General features: G+C 31.8%; 3 protein-coding genes across 3 annotated transcripts; 1 reads left to right on the forward strand and 2 right to left on the reverse strand.

Moving 5' to 3' along the window:
• Positions 1 to 1,310: 1,310 nt before the first annotated feature.
• Positions 1,311 to 17,308, reverse strand: LOC146533396 (uncharacterized). The gene is made up of 20 exons (XM_085195367.1): positions 16,951 to 17,308; positions 16,644 to 16,825; positions 16,239 to 16,317; positions 15,393 to 15,623; positions 14,896 to 15,035; positions 14,285 to 14,411; positions 13,906 to 14,014; positions 13,518 to 13,634; positions 13,132 to 13,235; positions 12,646 to 12,762; positions 12,005 to 12,130; positions 11,253 to 11,360; positions 10,593 to 10,763; positions 10,177 to 10,272; positions 4,676 to 4,782; positions 3,735 to 3,882; positions 3,136 to 3,237; positions 2,542 to 2,673; positions 2,120 to 2,262; positions 1,311 to 1,748 (listed from the first exon to the last, which is right to left on the reverse strand). The coding sequence occupies exons 1-19, from the start codon at positions 17,098 to 17,100 to the stop codon at positions 2,125 to 2,127; spliced, it is 2,484 nt and encodes an 827-aa protein (XP_085051493.1). The 5' UTR covers positions 17,101 to 17,308; the 3' UTR covers positions 1,311 to 1,748; positions 2,120 to 2,124.
• Positions 17,309 to 17,594: 286 nt separating this feature from the next.
• Positions 17,595 to 19,386, forward strand: Pex10 (peroxisomal biogenesis factor 10). Its single transcript, XM_085194275.1, has one exon. It carries the CDS (start codon positions 17,746 to 17,748, stop codon positions 18,565 to 18,567), a length of 822 nt encoding a protein of 273 aa, XP_085050401.1. The 5' UTR covers positions 17,595 to 17,745; the 3' UTR covers positions 18,568 to 19,386.
• Positions 19,387 to 19,397: 11 nt separating this feature from the next.
• On the reverse strand, positions 19,398 to 21,029 carry LOC146533398 (peptidyl-prolyl cis-trans isomerase Fkbp12-like). The gene is made up of 3 exons (XM_085194276.1): positions 20,866 to 21,029; positions 20,633 to 20,793; positions 19,398 to 20,096 (listed from the first exon to the last, which is right to left on the reverse strand). Exons 1-3 carry the CDS (start codon positions 20,900 to 20,902, stop codon positions 19,968 to 19,970), a joined length of 327 nt encoding a protein of 108 aa, XP_085050402.1. The 5' UTR covers positions 20,903 to 21,029; the 3' UTR covers positions 19,398 to 19,967.
• Positions 21,030 to 23,382: the final 2,353 nt, after the last annotated feature.

Raw genomic sequence — 23,382 nt, forward strand, 5'->3', positions numbered from 1 at the left:
TGTTTTAAAATAAAAGAAAAGACCTATTAGCTGTTATATTTTAGTACAAAATATAGCACCCGAATCAAAGGTTGTCAATGAAACACGGCATCGTGGCCGTGACATACGACGGGAATAAACTAATGGATTTTGTACAAATATAGAAAAGTGGGAAACTGGGAGAGACAGAATATTTATATATTTTTTATTTTTTTAGCTTCACAATACTCCCGAACATAGCAGCGTAGGCAGAAGGGACATTTTCCTCCGAATTCTCGAGGCTTTACTTATTGAATGACGGAACTCAAGAATAAAGACGCCGCCATTTGCCTCACCATTATTTTTATATACTAACTTAACACTAGTAAAGATAGAAATACGATTTTTCAGGAAATACAAGGGACCATAGATATGAGTTCGAATTTCAACTCGATATCACTAGGCGTTCCTGAGACAAAGGCTCTTGACAGTCAGGCAAACGGACGCACAACAAAGTTATCTTATAAGGGTTCCTTTTTTCTTAAAAGGTACGGAATCGTAAAAAAACTGCTAGACGAAGATAGAACCTATATTACAACACTTGTTAACTGTGCCAAGAAAACAATAATGTTATCAATTATTTTTTAATTTCATTTCCTCGAGTTGAAATCGAACCCACAACCACACTACTCACTACAATCGCACGCTTTCTGCGCCACGACTGTCCTCAACGTTATCAATTAATTCATCAACTTAAACCTGTCAAATTTTACATAAAAGACAGTTTTAAGTTAATCTTTTAAATAAATACAAAAAAAACATTTGTCCAATTAAAATTTTCATTGAACCAGTATAAAAGTAAAGGTGAAACAAAGTTCAAGGCCGGCCTAATATAACGGAACTGACACGTTTGCTCTGAACCGTCTATAGTCTATATTTTACGTGACCTTGTATATGGATTTTTTTATAGTTTTGTTAGGAAAATATTTAAATACTAGGGACCTGCTCGCGGCTTCGCCCACTAGAACAACATAATATTAATTTACTAATCTGCATTATCTATTAATCTGATCTCTGCCTTCGTGGCGCAGCGGTGTGACTGTAACGCGACGGTTGTGGGTTCAATCCCCACTCGAGGAAGTGAAACATTTATTTACGTTTATATTTCCATTTCCTCTATAATTCGGCAGAAAGTAGTCTTAACATAGTTTCTCTGTGCCTACCCTGCTGTGTGCGGAATAAGTAAGCTTTTTGCAGGTTTACACATTGTAATTTATATTTTATTAACATACGTATAATAACAAGGTGGCGAATATATAACAAATAATTAAAAATATAAATAAACAACAAAATAAGTGGCATAATTTATTCGTCATCAGCACATTCCATCGCAGGCATATATCATATCATTTCATATACAAATACGAAAATATTACAATTCATATTATTTATATAGTGCAAAAATTACCTAATCAACAGATTTTAGTAAAAAAACATATAGGTACACAATCTGAACACTAATTTTAATAATAATTATGAAGAAAACTCCATACAAATTACAATATTATCATATACATGTGTAGGTACAATTTAAAATTTATGCACTTCAAAATAAAGAAGGCATCACTTTTGACAAAAATATACATATATAATAAGGAATTTGTTAAAATTACATAATTAAAATATAAAATCCGTTAATTCAAGCAATTTTCATAATATAAAAGAACATTATTTATTACTCTATATAGTCCTCTATGAGATCTAACAATACATGTAGTGCTTCAGATTTTCTGCAAGAAACAAAAGAAAACAGACTTTTTTTGTGTTATACCAAGTAAAATAAAATTCCTTAAACTTATCTAGCGCACTTAAAATTTGAGTAAATGGGATGTTTACTGGTTCGAAATCGCGTGTAGTACTGTACTGTTGATCATTTTAATTATTATTTATATATTTCTTATAATATATAAGACATGTACATTGTACCCTACTGTATGGTAATCCTTAAAAAAAAAACCTTAAAAAGACAGCGGGAACCCGCTGGATTCAAAGGGCGCAGGACCGGACGGAGTGGCGAGCATTGGGGGAGGCCTATGTCCAGCAGTGGACCTTAAAAGGCTGATGGATGGATGGATGTACGGTAATCTAAATATATACTTACATTTGTTAGCTTGTGTTGGATGTACTTTTACTCATGAGCTTGGCGACCATCTCTTGCACCCTCTTCATTTCCTCCAACTGTGTGGTCACTTGGTAGAGTCTATTTTCTCTCTCTACTACAGTTTTTTCTAGTTGTTTTATCATCTGTAGCAAATTATTGTTATTATTTATTTATTACTTTGGTTATTACATGAACAATGTATTGCTATTCTTCATATAAAAAAAAAAACAGTAAAGCCTAATAGTTAATTATTCTACACACACACCACCGTCGTGTTATCAGTCACACGCTGTGCCTCTGCGCCACTACGCGACGGTCTCATTTCATTTTTGTATAACAATTGATTGATTGAGTTTTGTATGGCTGCTTTTTGTATATACATTATGATATGTATAAAAACACAACCATTTAGAAATACATACATTATCACGTTGCTCCACTTCCCGCCGTAGCGCTGTATCGGCAGCGGCGGCTTCTTCTAATTTTTTATCTCTTTGTTTCACCCGCTCTTCGAATTTTATTAAAACACCGGCGAGTTCACTGTTTTTGCTTGTCTGTTGGATTATAGTAAAAAGAAAGCTAAAATTAAGACTTTAAAAAAAAAAAAATAGGATAAGACGTATGAGAACTTTTGACAACTATATTTTTGATATTTATGTATTAAATTAAATTTAAAAACAAATAAATAAATACTTTTTTAACATTATAATTTTACAAAATATGTCATGTAAAGTGTATTCTTTTTTTTTTGGTTTAGTGATGTATCCTACACCAAGACCTATCACGCTTCTTTTTTCAACCAATAAGTCATTGCGTGTTAACTGGCCAAAATTAATGCCACTTTTTGTCTTGCCAAAACTGGAAAATGAAAAGTCAGTCCCTTGAAAAAAAATTGAACCCACAAAATTGTCTCTATGTTATCCTTATTACTTTCCTAATGCCCATAAAACACATAAATATAAAACAATCGTTGCAAATGGAAAGATACTATAGCAAACTAAAAAAAAAATTGTTACCTGTTGTTCTAATTTCTTATGTAACGCTTTACTATCAGCTTCGATTTGTTTCAGTCTTTCTTCAGCTTCCTTTTCACGAGCTTTCGTTTCATTTTCTATACTCTGCCATACAAGTAATTATTTCGTAAGTCGTTAAAAATAACTTAATTAAAAAAAATTACACTGTAACCAGTATATATATAGCTTAGTGTTAAAACATTCCGTTTCTAAAGAACCGCCCGATTTTTAAAATGTTAGCTGTTGAATGGCGGAACACAACGCCGCGCTTTGTCTACTATAAGCGAGGAAATGACAACAGTTTAAATAATATAACCATTACCCGTGTGAGAATCGAATTCACAACTTTGAAACAACATAATCATTACATATTCAATTTAATATAAGTCACCATTGCTTTATCTGAACAATTTTTTCTTAAGCTTCTATGTTCATTAGTGCCATCTAGTTATATTAGGACTAAATAAAAAAAGTCGGTTTCAACGACATTTTCTAAAAGTGACAACAGATGGCGCTGCACCTTAAAATATTAGGTACAAATATAACTTTTTAGTGTCTTTAGTATAAAATGTATGTATCTAAAATAATAATTAATAACTTACAGTAATCTGCGTTCTAAATTCTTTTTGCAGTATTTCTTTTTGATTCTCCTTATCGAGTCTTTCAGCCGCTAATTTCGCTCGAAAACCGCGTAAGGTTGTTTCTGCATCTTCCAGTTGCTTGTGAAGGTTCTCTATTGTCTTTTTATGTCTAAAAAAAATATAAAGGAATTTAACATAAGAAACCCATGATAACTTAATTATTAATAATAACAAAATAAGCAATATCCAAAAAATATAATAACATAAAATATTTATTTTAAAAAATATGTATTAAAATAATTTTAATTATAAGAAAATATATCGACTTATACTCGAACTCGAGTAGCATTTTACCATATGTAGTATAAGAATTAAACAACCAAAAAATAACTATAACAAATTGTTTTTATAAAGCAAATTAATTTAAATAATTTTAACATGAATTTAAAACAAAATAAAAAAAAATACTAAAAGGAATAATAGAGATAGATGCATCGGCCGGGAATCGAACCCGGGCCGCCCGCGTGGCAGGCGAGCATTCTACCACTGAACCACCGATGCTTATATGAAGAAGAGCTAAATTTCTATACTGTAGAGACATTTGACCTTAATATCGTAACTACAACAATATTATAATATTATTGAGAGTATATAAAAAAATCGTCAAAATAATTTTGTATAAATAAGAACCATAATAATGAATGAATAAATAATTAACATTTTTGTTTGCCATCAAAAATTGCAAAGATTATACGAAAGACCGTCGAGATGTAAATATGCATTAATAAGCTTCAGTCTGTAACTAAATTGACTTTTTAAGCACAATGGCAGTGTTGTCAGTCATTAAGGTAAAGTAAAAACGCATTATGTCTATATAGATTTCTAAAGTGCTGAAAAAATTGCCAATTTGATTGTGCTCTAAAAGCCAATTTACGTACAGAATATAAAACTTTAACACTCACTTTTCATTTTGCATTTGTGTAGTATACAAAACATCTTGTTGAGCCGAGTTAGTGGCTTGTAACAAAGCTAACGCGTGTTGCAACGACGCCATGTGATCTGTTGCACCCTGTATAAAAAAAATACAATAAGCATAATATATGTATGTTTTCTACATACACTATAATTATAAGGATATTTTTTTTTTAAGAATAAACATATAAAACATTAAATGTAACAGTACCCGAACACGTGCTCTTTGAAACACGCCTTTTTGGTTCTAGCTAATTAAAAATACTTCTTCACTCCTTTCTTAGACAAAGTTTAGGTATGTCAAATTTCATATTACTTATTTATTTATTTATTTATTTATTTATTTATAAGGCCCACCAACAATTGATACAATTATTACATGCCATTAAAGAAAAAAACAAACTAAATTATTTCTAATTGCTCAATTATTTACAGGTAAGCTCCACATGCAAAAATAAATTCAACGATAACAACGAACAACAACTTAAAAATAAACACAATACAAAAAAATAAATAATAAATTACACACAACTTATACATTATTAAGATAAAAAACAGATTCATATATGCATTAATAAACTATTCACTTATTCTATTTTGTTATACAAGTACGAAAAAAAAACAATTAATAATATTAATAATTTAAGGTAAAAGACACTTAATAATAAATAATTTTTAAAATTGAAATTAAATTAATGGTACAATCAATTAAAAATTAAATAAATTAATAAAATAAAATAAATTAATCAGCAAGCTTAAGATTCAAATAAAACCAATCATAAAAAATATATTATATATATACATATACACACACGCACACGCACACTCACATATACATATATATATATATATATATATATTCTAATAAATTAAAGTGACATGGTAATAAAAGCTTTTAAAAAGAACGATACAGCTGAATAATAATTTTTAATATCTTTAAGTTTCATTAAGTATTTTATTGTCAACACAAGTGTATAAGATTTTTAATTTATTTTTAATAATAGGAAGAGAATCCGCAAAAATGTCAATGTTTTTTGGGAGACCATTTGCCAGCTTACATATTCTCGAAATAGGCGAATTCGCACCCAGTACAGTTTTTCTGAGGGGGGGCACAAAAGACAAAATTAGATTTCGAGGATATCTCGCTGGAACTCTAAAATTAAGCAAGCCTACTAATTCAGCGCTGTCAATCGATCCATGTAAGATCTTGTGAAGAAAACTTATATCTAGCATTTTCCCACGATTACTAAGAGATAATATCTGGAAATGGTTAAGTCTTTCATCGTAAGACCCAAGCCGGTGGGCAATATTCGCACTATAGGATAAATGCCAAAGAAACCTTTTTTGTACTCTTTCGAGTCGTAGCAAGTGCGTCGAAAAATGTGGTCTCCAAACAATGCTACAATACTCCAGAATGCTACGGACTAGTGCATAGTATAGCAAAATTTTTGTTTTAGAGTCTTTGAAACTACGAGTATTACGAGTGATAAATCCGAGTAGCTGGGAAGATCTTTTCACCACCGAGTCAATATGAGAGGTAAAGCTTAATTTGGAATCAATGATTATCCCAAGATCCTTTTGTTCTTCCACTTCAGTTAGTGTATACCGTTCTATGGCATAAGATGACTTTATAAGGTTATGTTTCCTAGTAAATTTAATGTGTGAACACTTTGTGCTGTTTAGATGGATGTGATTGGTTTTGCACCATTCTAGAACTCTATTTAAGTCGTCCTGCAGTAGAGATACATCTTCATAGGTATTAATTTCACGCGAGAACTTTATGTCATCTGCATAAATGAATGGTGTAGAATTTAAAAAACAATTTGATATGTCATTTAGGAAGATATTGAATAGAATTGGGCCCAGATGTGAGCCCTGTGGCACTCCAGATGCAATATTGACATCGTTAGACTTGAAACCTTTCACAACTACAGCAAAGGATCTATTCGTAAGGTATGACTTGAACCAACGTATTAGAGGACCAGAAACACCATAAGCGGAGAGCTTACTTATAAGTATTGAGTGAGATACCGTATCAAAAGCTTTCCTAAAATCCGTGTATATAGCATCTGTCTGTTTATTTTTGTCAATATTACGAGAAAGCATTTCAATAAAGCTAGTTAAATTAGTTGTAGTACCTCTCGACTTGATAAAACCATGTTGCATTTCCATTAAGTATTTATGAAAATAACGCTGTACATACGGACACAACAATGCTTCAAACACCTTAGCCAGGGTAGAGAGTATAGATATAGGTCTATAATTAGTAACTTGCGATTTGTCACCATTTTTGTGCACAGGAACAACTCTAGCGGTTTTCCACAAGTCAGGAAATGTGCCGGAAATAAGAGAAGTGTTATATATTTCCACAAGGGGTGAAGCTAAACTGTGGGCACATTTTTTGATAAAATACGGTGGTATACCGTCAGGTCCAGCTTCTTTGGTTGCGTCTAGACCCCTTAATTTTTTAAGAACTTCTTCTTTCTCGAATGCCAAACATGTGAATGAGTCACTATTCAATCTGTGACCTAGAGTTTTTAATTCTGTTGAATCTTGACTGGATTCATCTGAACAATAAACTGAAGAGAAAAAGGAGGCAAAGAGTTCACAGATTCTGCTTCCATCCGAGGAACTGGTTGATCCATATGAAAGTGTAGATGGGTAGGAATCTCGGTGACCACGTTTATTTTTTATATGAGACCAAAAAAATTTAGGGTTACTTTTAATTGAGCTCTCTAACTTTTGAATGTAAGTATTGTAACAAAACTTGGCATGATCTTCACATCTTTTTTTTAATTAACAGAAATTCTAATTCATCTCGGGGATTATTATAAACTTTATATTTTATTCGTATTTTATTCTTTTCTCTGATCATTTTGATTAAGCTCTGACTAAACCAATGAGGGTAGTTACGAGATTTGGGAACATAATATGGAACAAATTGACATATAGCTTTCATTAGTATTTCATTAAACTTAGAAACCATACCATCCACGTCTTCACAGCTCCTAAAAACGTTTCTCCAGGAAACTAATTGAAGATAGGAATTTATAGCCTCATAATCAGCTTTAAAGAAATTGCGTCTCTGAGAATGAGCATGAGGTTTCATTGCCCCTCCACCGGGTAAAGTAAATTCAATAAAGATTGGAGGATGGTATACATCAACCTTACTCAAAATATCTAATGCTGGTCTGACATTGCATTCCGAAAAGCTAGTGAGGACAAGATCTAGTATTTTTCCACTACTATTTGAGACCAAGTTACATTGTTTAAGATTATTTGCTGATATAAAATCAAGGAGGTTTTGGACAAGAACTGAGGTATAGGATAAAGTAGATTTTGAGTTCCAGTCAATGCAACCCAAGTTAAAATCGCCAACAATACATGTTTCATTTTCTGTGGTTGCTAATGAAATATTAAACTTGTCCGTAAACGAATCCAAAAGAATTCGGCTAGTTGGTGGAGGAAAATAAACAGCGCAAATTTGAAACTTAATAGAAGGTCTTAACGGAAGATCTATCAAAACCCATAAATCCTCTGCATCTGTTTCAAGGTGAAGAAGTCTTTTGGAACTGAATTTCTTTTTGACGGCAATTAGTACACCACCGCCATCCCTTTTATTGCTAGCGGAAGAGCAATGACACCTATCTCTTCTGTAAACAGTATAGTTATCATTCATAAACTCACTAGATAGTACAGTGCTGTTAAGCCAAGTTTCCGTGAGAACTATAATATCAAAATCGCTACAACATAATTTATGGTAAAATTCATTAGTTTTCGTACGCAAACCCCTAACATTCTGATAATAAATATTTAGGAGTTTGAATTTGAAGCCAAAATATCTTGAAATCATGCAATAACTTATAATTATATTTTATCTAAGCACTTAAAGTCATTAATTATAATAAAATGAGATTGCTCATTTTTGCGAACAAAGATTCGACCATTGCGCACCCACACAAACGAATAGCCTTTTTCCTTTGCCCTTACCCGAGCAGCTGCATGCAGTTTTTTGTTACGTGGGGAAAGGTGTTCCATTACAAATACAGGCCTCTTCTCGCCACTGCATCCCATTACAGTCGTGTTTAATTTATCCTCCTTCTTTTTCAATTTATTAAATTTTATACTGGCCGCAAGAAATTTGTCGCGAGTTTTAACAGAATCAAACTGCACTACAATAGACCTTGGGCGACTCGAGTCTCGATTAGTTTTTGCTATTCTCGTACAATTATAAATATTGCTCTCAGTAATATCAGCACCGATTGCAGTATTTAATTTATCTATAAGATTATATAAATTCTCGTTTTTATTCTCAGGTACACACTGAATTTCAACATTGGTAGCACGTGAATTTTGCTCTAAATAATTTAAACGCCTACTGACGTCACTCAATGTATTTTGCAAAAGTGTATTTTCCTTGACAAGCTCATTAATAGTGTCGGTCTTCTCCAATACTATTTGCTTTATATCTTCATATTGACCGCTGATAAAGTTCATTGAGCCTCTCACCTCCACAAGTTCCTCCTTAACTACCTTCAATTCGTCAGATAGCAATTTGGACATAGTTTGCTTCATATCTACCATAAAAGCTTTAATCTCGTCCCTTATAATCTCGCGTATCTCATTTTGTATTACTGGGATTTCAGGAACTTCTTGGGGAGACGAGAGCGCTACTCGTTTCTTCGTACGATAACTCACATTTGAACTTTGATTAGGACTTAAAGAATCACGTACAGGCGTATTATCATTTCTCAATCCCTTAGAGGTCCTACAACATAACGGACAAATCCAGTTTGCCTTGTTATTTGCAAAACTACCACGGTCAGGCAATGATTGAAGACATATGCTATGGAAGCTACTTTTACATTTCGTGCAAACAATACGTTCACCACTACTGTTATTGTTGTTACAACAAGCCCATTCAAAACGTCTCGGTGACATTTTTTTTTTCTTATAGATTTATAATTTCTGAGATTTTATAAGTTAGAAACCAGAATATAAGACTAATATTTTATAATGCAGCTCCATCTATTGGCATCTTGTCGCACTACACAGTTGTCGTATGATGAATTGATAAATTTTATATTTACAAAGTTATTTTGTTCATGGATTACCACTGATTTAATAAATAAGTTGTTGGCCATCAAATAATAGCAAAACACTGACTTTTGGACACAAGACTAGCAAAATAGTTTGTTAAAAAGCACTGACATGACTTGATGCAAACTTGATTGAAACCGTCTTTATAGTCCACTGATTACTAAGAAAACACTTCTACACAATAATCACACCGTAAATAATTAGTTTTACTAAGATTTACACTGGTAATTTAACCTTATACAATATTTTAACAAAACATTCACAAGAGCTGTTTATTGGCAAACCTACCCCGAACTACCTTCAATTATTCTATATACTTGGTTCGTACAATGTTGATACAAAGTTTTTTCTTCACGTTTTTAACATATAGATATATAATTAAAAATATCACCTGTAATGCCACCGTATGTGAATGTAGCCTTTGCTCTAAACAGGTCTGCTTGTAACCATACAACTCCATTACACTGGATGTCGCTATATCCGATATCTGCAAAAAATATATATTTTTATTTATTATAGAATATTTAAGAAGCCGTCGTGGCAGAGTGTAATTTACGCGACGATTGTGGGTTCGATTTCCATTCGGGGCAAAGAATTATTGTCATTTCCTCGTTTTGTTGACAAGACAAAGTGTGATTTTAAATTGTCTTAAATATGTTAAATGGGGACAGAATGTTAAGACATTCCATTCCTATTAAATTCCCTCTGCCTGCCTACCCTAGCTATATAAGGCAATGTGTGAATGTAAAAAACAAATCTATAGCTAAAGCAAATGCAACTATTAAAAATAAATGAAATTCCACCTACCTTGCCTGCATGTAAGGAATCATTTAGTTTACTTATAAGTGAATCAATTGCCAGTTCCTGAGCTGGAGTAAGACGCTCTGTCCATACTGCATCATTATCTGTGTCGGATATTCTAGGTGATATGTTTTCTACGTTTATGTTCGATATATTTTGAATACTTTCTCCAAATACCTGAAATAATAATATATTAAGATATTATAGTCTGATTATAAACGTAACGGTTGTGGGTTCGATTCTTTCATCGCTGAACTTCAGCCTGTCAATACTCAAATTAATAATGAATATCAAAATTCACTAAACTCAAGGGTTGATGGGTGAGCAACTGAAGTTGGTTGTCGGCGGATCAACGGTTGTCTCTCCTCTCCATTTTACCCCCATGTATGTTAGCCGAATTTCAGTTGTTCGGCAAATATCTGAGAATATGTGATTTTTTGGAAAAAATCGGGTACTTGCAGAAAATTGGCCGAACGTCGAGTATAATAATAATTATATTTATTTAGCTCAATAGTGGGCCTTTTGTATAATGTAATATTTTAAACTATCGGCTTATAAATCTTGGAAATTACATTTTTAAAAATCACCGTCGATCCGTCAATCACATTACACCTTTTTTATATTAATATATGTATTATATTATATTAAAAGAAACACAAATTATACCTGATTCATTTGATCTGATGGGAAGTAATGATGTTTGATAAGTTGCAATATTTGTCTTCGACGAGTTCCATTATTACTTGTTAAACCAGCACAGAGGAGTTTACGGACCTGTATTAAAAAACAGATAATTATATTAATAAAATAAAATCATATTAATCAAAATAAGAGAATTGTCGTGTCGTAATACATTTAACTGTAAACGCGATTCCACAACAACTTGTATTCCCACTCGGGAGAATGATTGTGTTTAAATTGCATTGAGCTCCTTCACACGCAAATCTTTAATACGGGCGGAAAGGACTGTCTTAACAAGGTCCCTAATACCCTGCTATGCGGGAAAAGCGTAAAGATGCAAATGAGAACTTATAGATTTGTATAATATTATATTAACATTTTAAAAATATATACTCTAAGAAACTTAAAAAAGTTGATTTCAAGTAATGAAAAATTAATGTTTCTCATGATAAAATTGTTCAACTCAAAATGTATAATCGGTCGATCAACGGAAAAATAGTCTGTTTTAATTTAATTTTACAATAGACTCAATCTTACCAGTCTAAAATGATCTTAACACGCCTACGGGTACTTAATATGACTACAACAATGACTAAATTATTCGAAAAATTTTTTATAAATAAAATTATTTATTTTAAAAAGATATATAAGATTATAATAGCTTCACGCTTTATCCCGCAAATAATGTGGTTCGCAGAAGAAAAGTAGTGTTATAACACTCCAGTTGCAAATGTTACCTGATGGTGTGCAAGCATTCTATTGAAAGCAGCTTCCCAGTTCTTAGATAGCGGCGCTAAAGAAAGTCCACTGCGACACGCCAGCACTACACTTTGCTGTGCCGTCTCCATGCCTACTGGACCATTCTGGAATTAAATAAATATATTACAGTATGGTCTACAAGTCGTGGACCGTGGTCACCTTGAAGTTAAACTGTCAGAACTTTTACGCATTGTTTACTCAGGTACAAAATAATACAAATAACTTTATGAGGGCCACAATGTTTTGACCAGACTTTTAAAACTAGGAATAGTTTTTTCAGCTTCACACTGCATCCCACATGTAGCAGGGTAAGCAAAGGGAGCCCAGTGTCAAAACATTCCTTACTTTCCACCGAATTATTCGTGACATTGCATATTCAGAGGCGGAACTCAACGCTGCATTTCGCCTCGACACCAAATAGAAAAAATAAGACTAAATCATTCCAAGTGGTAATCGAACCCACAACCTGCACTGGCACAAATGTTGACTGTAAACATGTTACAGTCACATGCTTGGCCCACTGTGCAAAGAGTGAACCTTTAATTATACAAGAGGGAACCAATACAATAGTATAGGATATCAATAGAAAGTTTTAATACACTTAACATAAAATAAATACCTGTGATGTATACTGCAATACACTGTACAATGTGTCCTCAAATGAATCCGGTGTTACTTCTTGCAATACACGTTCTTGAGTTTCGCCTGTTTCACATAAAGCACCAATCACTTGTAACTGGAAATTATTATAATTTATTTTAAAGTCTTTTTCTTTACCTTCACACTGTTTCCCACATATAGCAGAGTAGGCAGAGGGAACATAGTGTTGTGACACTTTGTTCCACACGCACTGCCAAATCTTCAAGGCATTGTGTGTGTGGCAGAACTCAACACCTTTAACATGTTACCAAAGTGAGAATAGCAAAATATTAAATATTTTATTTCCTCGAGTAGGAATCGACCTCAGCCGTAGAATTTACAGTCACAACCTTGTTCCACTAAGCCATGATGGCATTTTATTTTATTTTATTTCAAAGATATATAAAATAAAAAAAAAATTACGGCACAATGGGATACATCTTATATATTATAAGAAACATCATACCCATTGTAATCCAGCCTTTCCAGGTTCCAAAGCTGGCGGTACCAATAAAGCTGGTAATCCATCATTTATAACTGATATAAGCTCTTGAGGTAAACTGCCTTCATCTGTTAAGATATGAAAAATTTGTTAAGTTACTTCTGAGGTTAGCATACACAGACGCACAGACAAAAAAAAACTATTTTTTGTTATTCACTATAATAGAAATGGAATTCATTACATTGATGAATGCCACCACTAATTTTTATTTTACACATGATTGATGATGATTATTAATGATTGATTGTATTTTAAAATACAATTTATATTGCCAAATTAAAAATTACAAAATTTCTTAGTGAAATTGGTCCAAGCATATTAAAAGCCCGCTCAAAATAATTTTTATTTACCTTTATACTGAGAAACTAAAGCTGCGAACAGCTCTAAGGACTCCGGCAAACAAATTCTACTAGATTTCATACATAAAGAGACTAATTGACAGTGGTGGCACCTTAGCGAGTATAAATCTGTAAATAAATTATGAATTTCAATCTTTTAAATCTAGATATGAGTTTAAAGGATAAGAATTTATATTGTTATTCCACACAGAAAATTAGAGGCTGCCATAGTGCAGAGGCACAAGCATACGACAGTTAAGATTTAAATCTTTACCATAGTGAGATGTGAATATATAAGGGTTCAAATTACAATTTTCAAAGTTCAATTATCACAGGTTCAAATTCAAGTTATTTTTTTGGTACCAAAATTTAAAAAAAAATAAGAAAAACAAAGCATTACCTAAATTAACTACAACAGTGAGAAACCTCAACGCGTTACGCAAACAGTTAGTAGCGTTTTCCGGTTCACCCATATCGTCTGGTGCAGCTTTACACAGCTCTTCCATATTCTGAAATATTATATTGTATGTATTAGAATCACGCTGTATAACACATATAACAGAATATGTAGAGGAAATCTAGTGCTACCACAGAGCCCGTCGCCCAATTTTTGAGACATTGCGTGGTGGAAAACAACGCTCCTCTTTGTCTTGTTACCATAGCCAGAAATTAAAGACTTTATCCCAGAATGGGAATAGAAACCGCAACCGTCGCGTTTACGGTCATACGCTTTAGCGCTGCAATACTCAAATTATTTATCTTAAGTAACAATTAGATACCTTCAAAGAATCTTGGAGAGAGCTCACGAACTGTGGGTAAGTTAGCACATAGCCTCTTAAATTGCTGTCTGTACATAAGTCGTTGATAAATGTGTAAGCATGAAGTAGTTGAGTAGAATCCCTTTCGCTGAAAATAAAAATATATATATATTAAAACATGTTTAAGGCGTAAACGTGACAGGTTGTGGGTTCAAATCCACATTGAGAAAAAATATTTTAAATATTTAAAATAATATATTTTATTTATATCCTCTATATTTTTGATAATTTAATGTATGAGTATGATTGACAACTATTAACATAAGTATATTGCTAACCAATTTTTTTATGTAAGTAAGGCTTATGTCTTTAATGTAGATAAAATAACTTTAACGAAACAATATTGGTACAAACTTTGTGTTAAATTTTAAATTATTGAAATTTATTTGAATTAAATTTAAAAAAAAAATACTATTGAATTGACTGAAGTTTTACTTATCTGTGTATGGATATTGTCTTTAAAATGATAATACATATTATTAAATAACAAAAGCAATTGTAAACAAAATCAATGTGTTGTTCAAGTGGCCAAAGCCACAATGTCGCCAGTTTGTAATATTAATAGGACTTACACAGCAGCTTTACTAAAAGTTCTCATAGTGCAACACAAATAACTGTGTACATCTGGCTGTCTTGTGGAAGCAGAACCTCGAGTTGCACTTGACAGGCATAATAAAAGTCTACACACTTCTACTCCACCGTAGCCACCATCCTAGAAAAAAAAAATATCCATACGAATATAAAAAAGCGGAAGAGTTTATTTTTGTTTAAACGCTACAATCTCTGGATCTAATGGTCCAATAAATAAGTCAGAATAAGACATTTTGTGTCAAAAATTAATTGAAAATTGCAAGATGATATTTCACGGATTGTTATTTGAAATCGTTTTCGAAATTTACTATTAAAAATAGAGATAGTACAACAAATAAACAAATATTAATATTGTTTTCTTTCTCCATGCCTAATATTGTCTGGTGACATTCATAATAATAAGCTCTCTAAATAGAAAAAAAATATCAATAGCTTTCACAAACATTACCATTGGTCTATAAAAAATAATCAATCTCACCTTCAAACTAATTAAATGTACAACAAAATCCTTAGTATCCACCGTTCTCATTAAAGCATATATAGCTGGTAGATTCCCATAACATATGTTGACTAACACCGTCAACGACTTGTGACCTATAGTCCGATGCTGTGGCTCCTTCATGGGTTGCGTTATCCAATCTGTTAGTTGTTTCATTAAACTTGATAAGTAGGACTCTTGCCAACTTATTTTAATTCCATATGAGATGTCCTAAAAGTATTTAAGATATAATAAAAAAAATCTGTTGTAGTTTTTTTCAGAGGAAACTTAGTACAAAGAATTTCCATTTCCCACACACTGCCTAGAACTCAACATCTAGCATTGCCAACCAGAGGGAAGAATTCATGTATAATTATTTCCCCAAGTGGGAATGGAACACACAACCATTATGAATACAGTAAGAAGCTGTCTGTCTGAATTGTGTCATAAACACCTTGAGATATAATAAAGGGGAGTTTATAATAAAAATGTTCTTATAATAATTAAATCAATAAATCATCTTTATGAGCAGAACTGAAACTATTTTAAATAAATTTATTGCAAGGCTTTCACAATCTGTATGTACAATTGTAAAACATATAAACAAAGTGACTATTTATTTACTAAAATATATTAGAATAAACAAGTTAGACCTCTGTAATATAAATGTAGCCTAGTAATACTATTTGATAAATTGTTTTCTACTTACAATTTACCTAACATAAAATTATTGTGAACTCAATTAACCAAGTCTATTTAAAAACAATAAAGAACTATAAAAAATATTAAATTAAACAAAATTTGAGTATAATAAAGTTGTTTATCAAGCTACATTATAGTCATTACCTGCATCACTGAAAGTAGTTTTATTTTTTTATCATTTGATATTGTATCGCACAATAAGCGGGCCAGGATTGGCATAAATCTGTAACAAAAACATTTTTGAAAATAAATCATAGTACATAAATTGTTTATTCTAGACTATACAAAGTAGTAATTATTAATAAAAGCTTACTTACCATTATAGCCTAGTGGCACAGCATCTAACTGTAAATTTGATAGTACTGGGGAATAATTTATTTCCATTTCCTCGCTCTGGTAACAATATCAAACGCGGCATTGAGTCCCGGCACTTAAAACGCAATATCTCAAAATTAGAGCAGAAAGCGGGGAACAAAGCACCTTAACAAAAGTTCCCTCTGCCCATCGTGCCACAAACGGGATACAGAGTTAAATATAAACAAGACTCACTTATAAGTATGTGTTAAAGAATGTCTAGCACTCTCCTCAACACAGGCCCTAGCAAGAACAGCTACACCGGCCCAGTGAGGGCCTCTTCCATCGCACATAACACGCCACAACGAACTGAAGAAAGCACAAACTTCACTGCGACCGGGCGAAAATATTGATAGATCACATGACGATGCGATTAGCTGTAAAATAAATTAATTTGAAATATATTAAAATTATCGAATATTTATTAAGAAACTTTAAAAAATTTACTAATAAAAGAAGTAATTATAGACATTGTTGGGCAATTCGTATATTCGACACTTACTCCTAAATAACGAGTCATCAAATTAATAGCAGATTCACTGTGTGTAGCTTCAAATTCACGTGCAGCATTCACAAATGCCTTTAAATTGGCAAATTTAGCACCCTCAGAAGGATTTATATTCCAATTGTCCACTCCGTCAACTTCCATCATTGTAATAAAAATTAGAAACTGATTGTTGTTTTTATTTTGTACGTATAAGGTTCACAAAAACACTTCTTATTTATTTTTTATAAAATAAACATTATAAAAGGAGTCAAAAACTAAAGGAATTTTCAACTTCAACTGTTTCTGTAAGTTTCTTTAAAACATTTTAACGGCATTGGCAGAATCGGAAAATACTATGCTTTATATAATTTCATTGGTTAGAAAGTTTTATTTACTATATAAATGTCCATGATTGGTGAAACATTTATCACAGTTAAAATAGAGTGTTACAGATTATAATATGAATACTCTGTAATTTATAAATGTTACAAAATATATAATAGGTGTTAAAATATATGAATAAAGTGTATTTAATTTAAGATAATTTACTTTTACTGCTGCTGATGATTTATAATCATCATCATCATACTAAATATCATCGTGAATAGAATTCATTAAATAAAATCGATAGTTGAAAAATATCAATTAATAAATTTGCATCCCTAAAATGTCAATGGAACATTTTATGGCAATTTAGAATTTGTAATTTCTATGCACTTCGTAATGTTTATCTTTGGACTTTGGATATTAAACAATTACATGCGACATCTTTAAATTAATTATTTAGTTAAATTAAATCGAGACATTTCAATGGCGCTGCCAGCTGCACAGCCCGCTGAGATTCTTCGTGCTTGGCAAAAAGATGATCTTTATGAGAAACAATTTGCCGGGTCGTTGGCAAGACTTTTACCGCCACACCATGCATCTAAAGCTGTACCAGTATCTTCTATTTTATATAAATCGTTTACAACTCTCAAAGACTTGCAAACTCTTGGTGAAGAATATTCGGGGATAGTTCAAGTTGATGAAACGTACCACAAATTACCATCGTTCAGTAAAAGACTCATTAGCATTCTTCTTTCAGCATTCGGTGAAAATATTACACGAAAACTACTTGGTCATATGCAAAAACAAGTAGAACAAAATCCGTCATTAAAACCAGAAGCTCAAAATGTACTTCTTGTTGTTTTAAAAACATTAAACAATATTGTACCTCAAATTGAAAGTATACATCGAGCACTTTCATATGTTACTGGAGGACCTCTGCAAATAAGTAAAACAGTGACAGATATTAATTATGTACATGTTAGACCTGCGGCAGCTGCATACTACGCACATTTAAGGTTATTAGGAATAGTTACTCTTTTACATGCATTTATTTCATGTGGCCAAGCATTTTATCAAGCTAAGAAACATATTGAAGATATGAAGGAATTTCCAAATGAAGTGGATAGTAGCAAATCTTGTGTGGCATGCTTGGAAGAAATAATACAGCCCTGTGTTTTACAATGTGGCCATGTATTTTGTTTGAACTGTTGTTATGGGGTTCTGGAAACTTGTCCCTTGTGTCGGACACCTTTTACCAAAAATACTGTTGTGCCTTTAATGAATTATTGCCCTGAAAAAATGTGACATATTTAAGAAAAAATGTTATATAGGATTTATTATACATATTTTTAATATATTATCCATTCTGAAAGGGCATTATGCTTTATGGTATATAATAATATTAAGGCTTTTAATTCAGACACATTATATTATGTTGATTGATTACATTAGATATTATGAATTAAATGCTAGTTAATTTCTTGTCTGTTTGTCCTTTGGCCTAAGGCAAAGGCCTTTTCCATCTCTTTCCATTTCATTCTATTGGATGCCATTCTCCTCCATAGCTTTCCAGCCACTTTGGCAATGTCATCCTCCCAGCGTTTGTAATGGCGTTACAATACTGTTAGGCAGTACAAAGTTCACGGGGCCAGCTAGGTACTTAATACCGAAACTAACTAATAAACTTAATAATGAAGTACAGTTTTTGTCATTGAGAAATATTCTAATATTATGTAGAATCAATAATTTTTAATTATTCATCTTATATAACATTAGTGCACTTTGTTTTTAAACAAGGTAGAGAATTTTTTATGTTTTAGATATTTATTCATTAATTTATGAGTATATTTAAATGAATGTATAATGATGCAGAAAATATACCCAATTGCAAATTTCAACAGTAGATGATTCCCATTTTTTCAGTATTCATAAATGAATGAATTTTTGAAATTTGCTGTATAAAATTACTTATTTCCTATCCTGAATAGTTTGGTAAAACATTACCTAGGGCTATATTTATTGATAAAGTTTTTATATATTTTTTGCCTGTTAGAAGATTAAGGTAGTATGTATACCTTTTTTAATGCTAAGATAATGTTACTATTAAAAATGATGTTAAATTAATATTGGAGTTATATATTTTATTTTCATGTTAATGCTTTAATATAAAATCATATTTAAGTAACATAATCTATTTTACAATAATCAGCTAAATTACAAACATAGATGAATACTTTGCAATTAATATCTTTTTTATGCATTTTACTTACAACAGCAAATATTAAATGCAGAAATAAATACAATAAAATGCAACAATTATAAGTTAAAACAAAATGGAAAAACTTATAAAACAATCTCATAGTCCTTTCACAGATATATTTTAAATAATTCATTTCAATTGAAGTGAATTCAAATTAAAGATCTAAGTTTAAATCAGTTCTTCTTTGTCTTTCCTTATGTATATTTCTAGCAAGACTATTTTATTCTCACCATTAGTTTAGAAAGAAATAACAGTTTTAATATCAGTAAACTATACATATTACAGTAAAATAAAAAAAAACACCTAACATTAAATATTTTATACATAAATAAGTAGAGTCAAGTGAACCAAGACAATAAATATTAATATTAAATAAAATGTATGTTTTAGATACAACTAAACCAATATATAAATTACTACTTTGACAAATAAAGTGGCAAGCATTCTATTCAACTCTTAGAAGCTCAACATCAAATATTAATGTAGAGTTAGGTGGAATGACACCAGGGTGTCCTCTTGAACCATAAGCAAAATCGGGTGAACAGGTTAGTCTTGCTCGCTCTCCCACAGACATCTGAAATTAAAAATAGGCAATCGTTTTGTAATAACCATGTATATTTTTTATTATTCCACTTCTAGGGCTTTGTAACATAATCGGAAAGTTTGACCTAAGTACTAAGTTGCCTATGCCTACCTTTGCTATACCGCAAAAAGCATGAAGATGATCTTTTTGTTTTTTTTATGGAACCTAGTGTTACAACATTCTGAATTCTGATCCCTATTTTACTTTGAATTCTGGTGGTGTTGCATGGGAAAACTCAACACTGCACTTTGCCTTGACACCAGAGTGAAGACAATGAAAATATTAAATATTTTATTTCCTTGAGTGGAATCAAACCCACTATCTGTCACATTTACATCCACACATTGTGCCCATGTACCACATGGTTTTTCTGTGTAATTAAATAATTATGATTGAGCACTATTATAATGCAATTGATAATCTTACAGTAGTTTTGGGTTTCTTAATATGTAAAAATTATATCCAAGTATTGCATACTATAGGAAAATCTTAAACATAATAGCTAATGTTACTTTAAATTAGGATACTTTAGCTAATCCTTGATCCCAGCCTTTGATGACATCTCCTTTTCCAAGTGTAAACTTGAAGGGTTGACCACGATCCCTAGAAGAATCAAACTTTTTTCCATTTTGAAGAGTGCCTGTATAGTGGACCACCACAGTCTGTCCTGGCTTCGGGTACGTAGAACCTATAAACAAAACCGGTTTTAATGTAATGAAAACAAGGCAGAAAAAATCTGCGTATAAATATCAAGCTTTACCATTTCCAGGTGAAATAGTTTCTACATCTACGCCCATCTTTTAATAAACAATGGAAAATTAATAAATAAAAACGTGGAAACTCGAAAACCGTATAGAAAAGGCACGGTCAAACTTCTGCTGTTTTTTTACCATTGACAGTTGACAGCAACAATTTGACACAAGTCTGGAAAAAAACAAATTAATGGAACACACACTCATACACTTCTTCTTTCAACTTTTATAGTTACTAAGTGAACATTATATGTGGTACCGTAGTTCATAAATTCAGTTAATTTGATATATAATGTTGATAATGCAATATAGTAAAAAAATAAATTAAATCAGCTTCACGATTTATCTCGCACACAGAGGGGACCAAGTGTTAAGACACTTCGTTCCCCACTCTCTGCTGAATTCTAGACGCATTACGTTTTGAATGGCAGAACTCAATGTCGCGCTTTACCTCGATACCAGAACAAAGAAATAGAAATATAGATTTAAATAAATATTTCGTCTCTTCGAGTGGGGATCAAACCCACAACCAGTCGGCTTTACAGTCACACTTTGTGCCCCTGCGCCACGACTGGCCTCAATGCAATATAGTATTAACACTAGAAGCGCCGCCGTCCCATTTTTGTCCCAAACGTAAGGTTGATTGTTTATAACTTTTTTGTTTGTTAATGTATGTAGATGAAACTTTTTGACTATTACCAATTTTACACCTTTATTTAATTAAAAATATAAATAATTTTATAGCAGTCATACTTTTTGAAAAAAAATGAGATTTACCTAGAACTGCCGCTGGGTCATTTTTGTCCCGCCATTATTATTTTATTATTTGAGGGTACAATTTGACATATTTTCATGCCTCGGGGACGAGGTGGAGGTGAATGGACGATGCGGGGGCGGAAAAAAATTGAATATTAGGCTTAGCAGTCAATACCTAAGTTTTTAGGGTTCTGTAGCTTTTAAGGGAAAAAAATTTTTTGTCCATCCGGCTGTCTTTGCCTTTATCTCAGGAACGCTTGGAGAAATCGAGTTGATATTCATATGAGTATATGAATATCAACTATATGACATATATATTATGCATAAATCTTAAAAAATAATAGCCTGAAAAGTAAGGTAAAATTGGTGTCAATACTAAATTTTGCCGCTAGTTCAAGTGAGGTATCAGATGAAAAGATGACTAAGCTAGGCTTGAATTTTAGAAAAACACTCGATACCAAATGTGGGCATTATGTGTGTGTAGTAGGTGGAGGTATTTGTATTGTGGTAGGTGGAGCGAACCAGGGAACCTAGTGCTATGCACTCCGCTGGCATTTTCCGCCGAATTCTGGAGCCATTACTATCCAATGTTATAAATCATCTGTGATGTATCACTGATAAAGAATATATTAATGGATTACTTGGCCTAATAATAATATTAACTAATTTCAATAACTTATAATTTTGTAAGAGTTATTCAGTTAGTTGTCACGACCTTAGAACGTATTTGAAATATTTGATTCTTTCTTTGTGTTTGGTTTTTTGGTACTTTTATGTGTGTTAAAGAACAAAAATTGATTATTAAAGATGATCTACATATTTTACGAATTATTTTAATAATATTTTTGTATATTATACCAAAAATCAACATAATAAGTAGAATGGGACAAATTTGTCACGACGGCAGTTCAAGGGGGGTCTCAATCTTCGGCACTTCTAGTGTTAATTTATATATATAAATTAAATACATTTTACAATTCATCACTTTAAATTATCTGAAAATTATTTTATGTCCTTTGTTGGCCCTGTTTTTATCTTACACTAGTGGACCCGGACGCGGCTACGCCTGCTTAAACTATAAGAATAGAATAGAATAGAATAGAAATAGCCTTTATTAACAAACTTAAATATTTACAATATATAATAAGGTACTTAAAATCTAGACATCGGTAAATTGTTTGTTTTGCTTAAACTATAAGAATATTTATTAAATATACTATTTTCAGTTTTCAATAGAATTAGTAAGAAAATATAAGCTTAAATAATCAAAAAGAATAATAAGTAGAGACATCATATTATTAGAAAAAATATCAGAGAAATTGAAAACCAACTTAAGAAGTAAAAGTAACTAAAGGATTTTCTTAATATTAGAAAAAGTACCTACAACCCGTACTTAAAAACCACCTAAAAGGATATTTTTTGCCAGCAACATCAAATAAAATAAGAAGAGAACCAAAGTGTATTTTAAATTAATTATAAACAGCAAATAAAGTTCGAAAATGTATGAAAATTTATAAAACCGTCATCTGCCCGTTCGCGTCGGTCACACTATGCCGCCCGTAGGCTAGGTCATTCCGAATCAGTGACATTTCCTTAAGTATTTATTAGAATGTTGTACAGTAAACTATAATTTCCATCTAGATGAAATGCTAAAAGTGACTCTTATATTTATTTTCATAAGGATGAGTATCAAAATTTCGCGGTAACGGTTGCGTAGTGACGCGACGGTTGTTATTAACATGGCAGAATAAATTGCATGTCAAATTAGA

Source organism: Heliconius melpomene, chromosome 12 (assembly GCF_056956725.1).
Source record: "Heliconius melpomene rosina isolate 202511_hmr_F chromosome 12, ASM5695672v1, whole genome shotgun sequence".
Lineage (NCBI taxonomy): Eukaryota > Metazoa > Arthropoda > Insecta > Lepidoptera > Nymphalidae > Heliconius > Heliconius melpomene.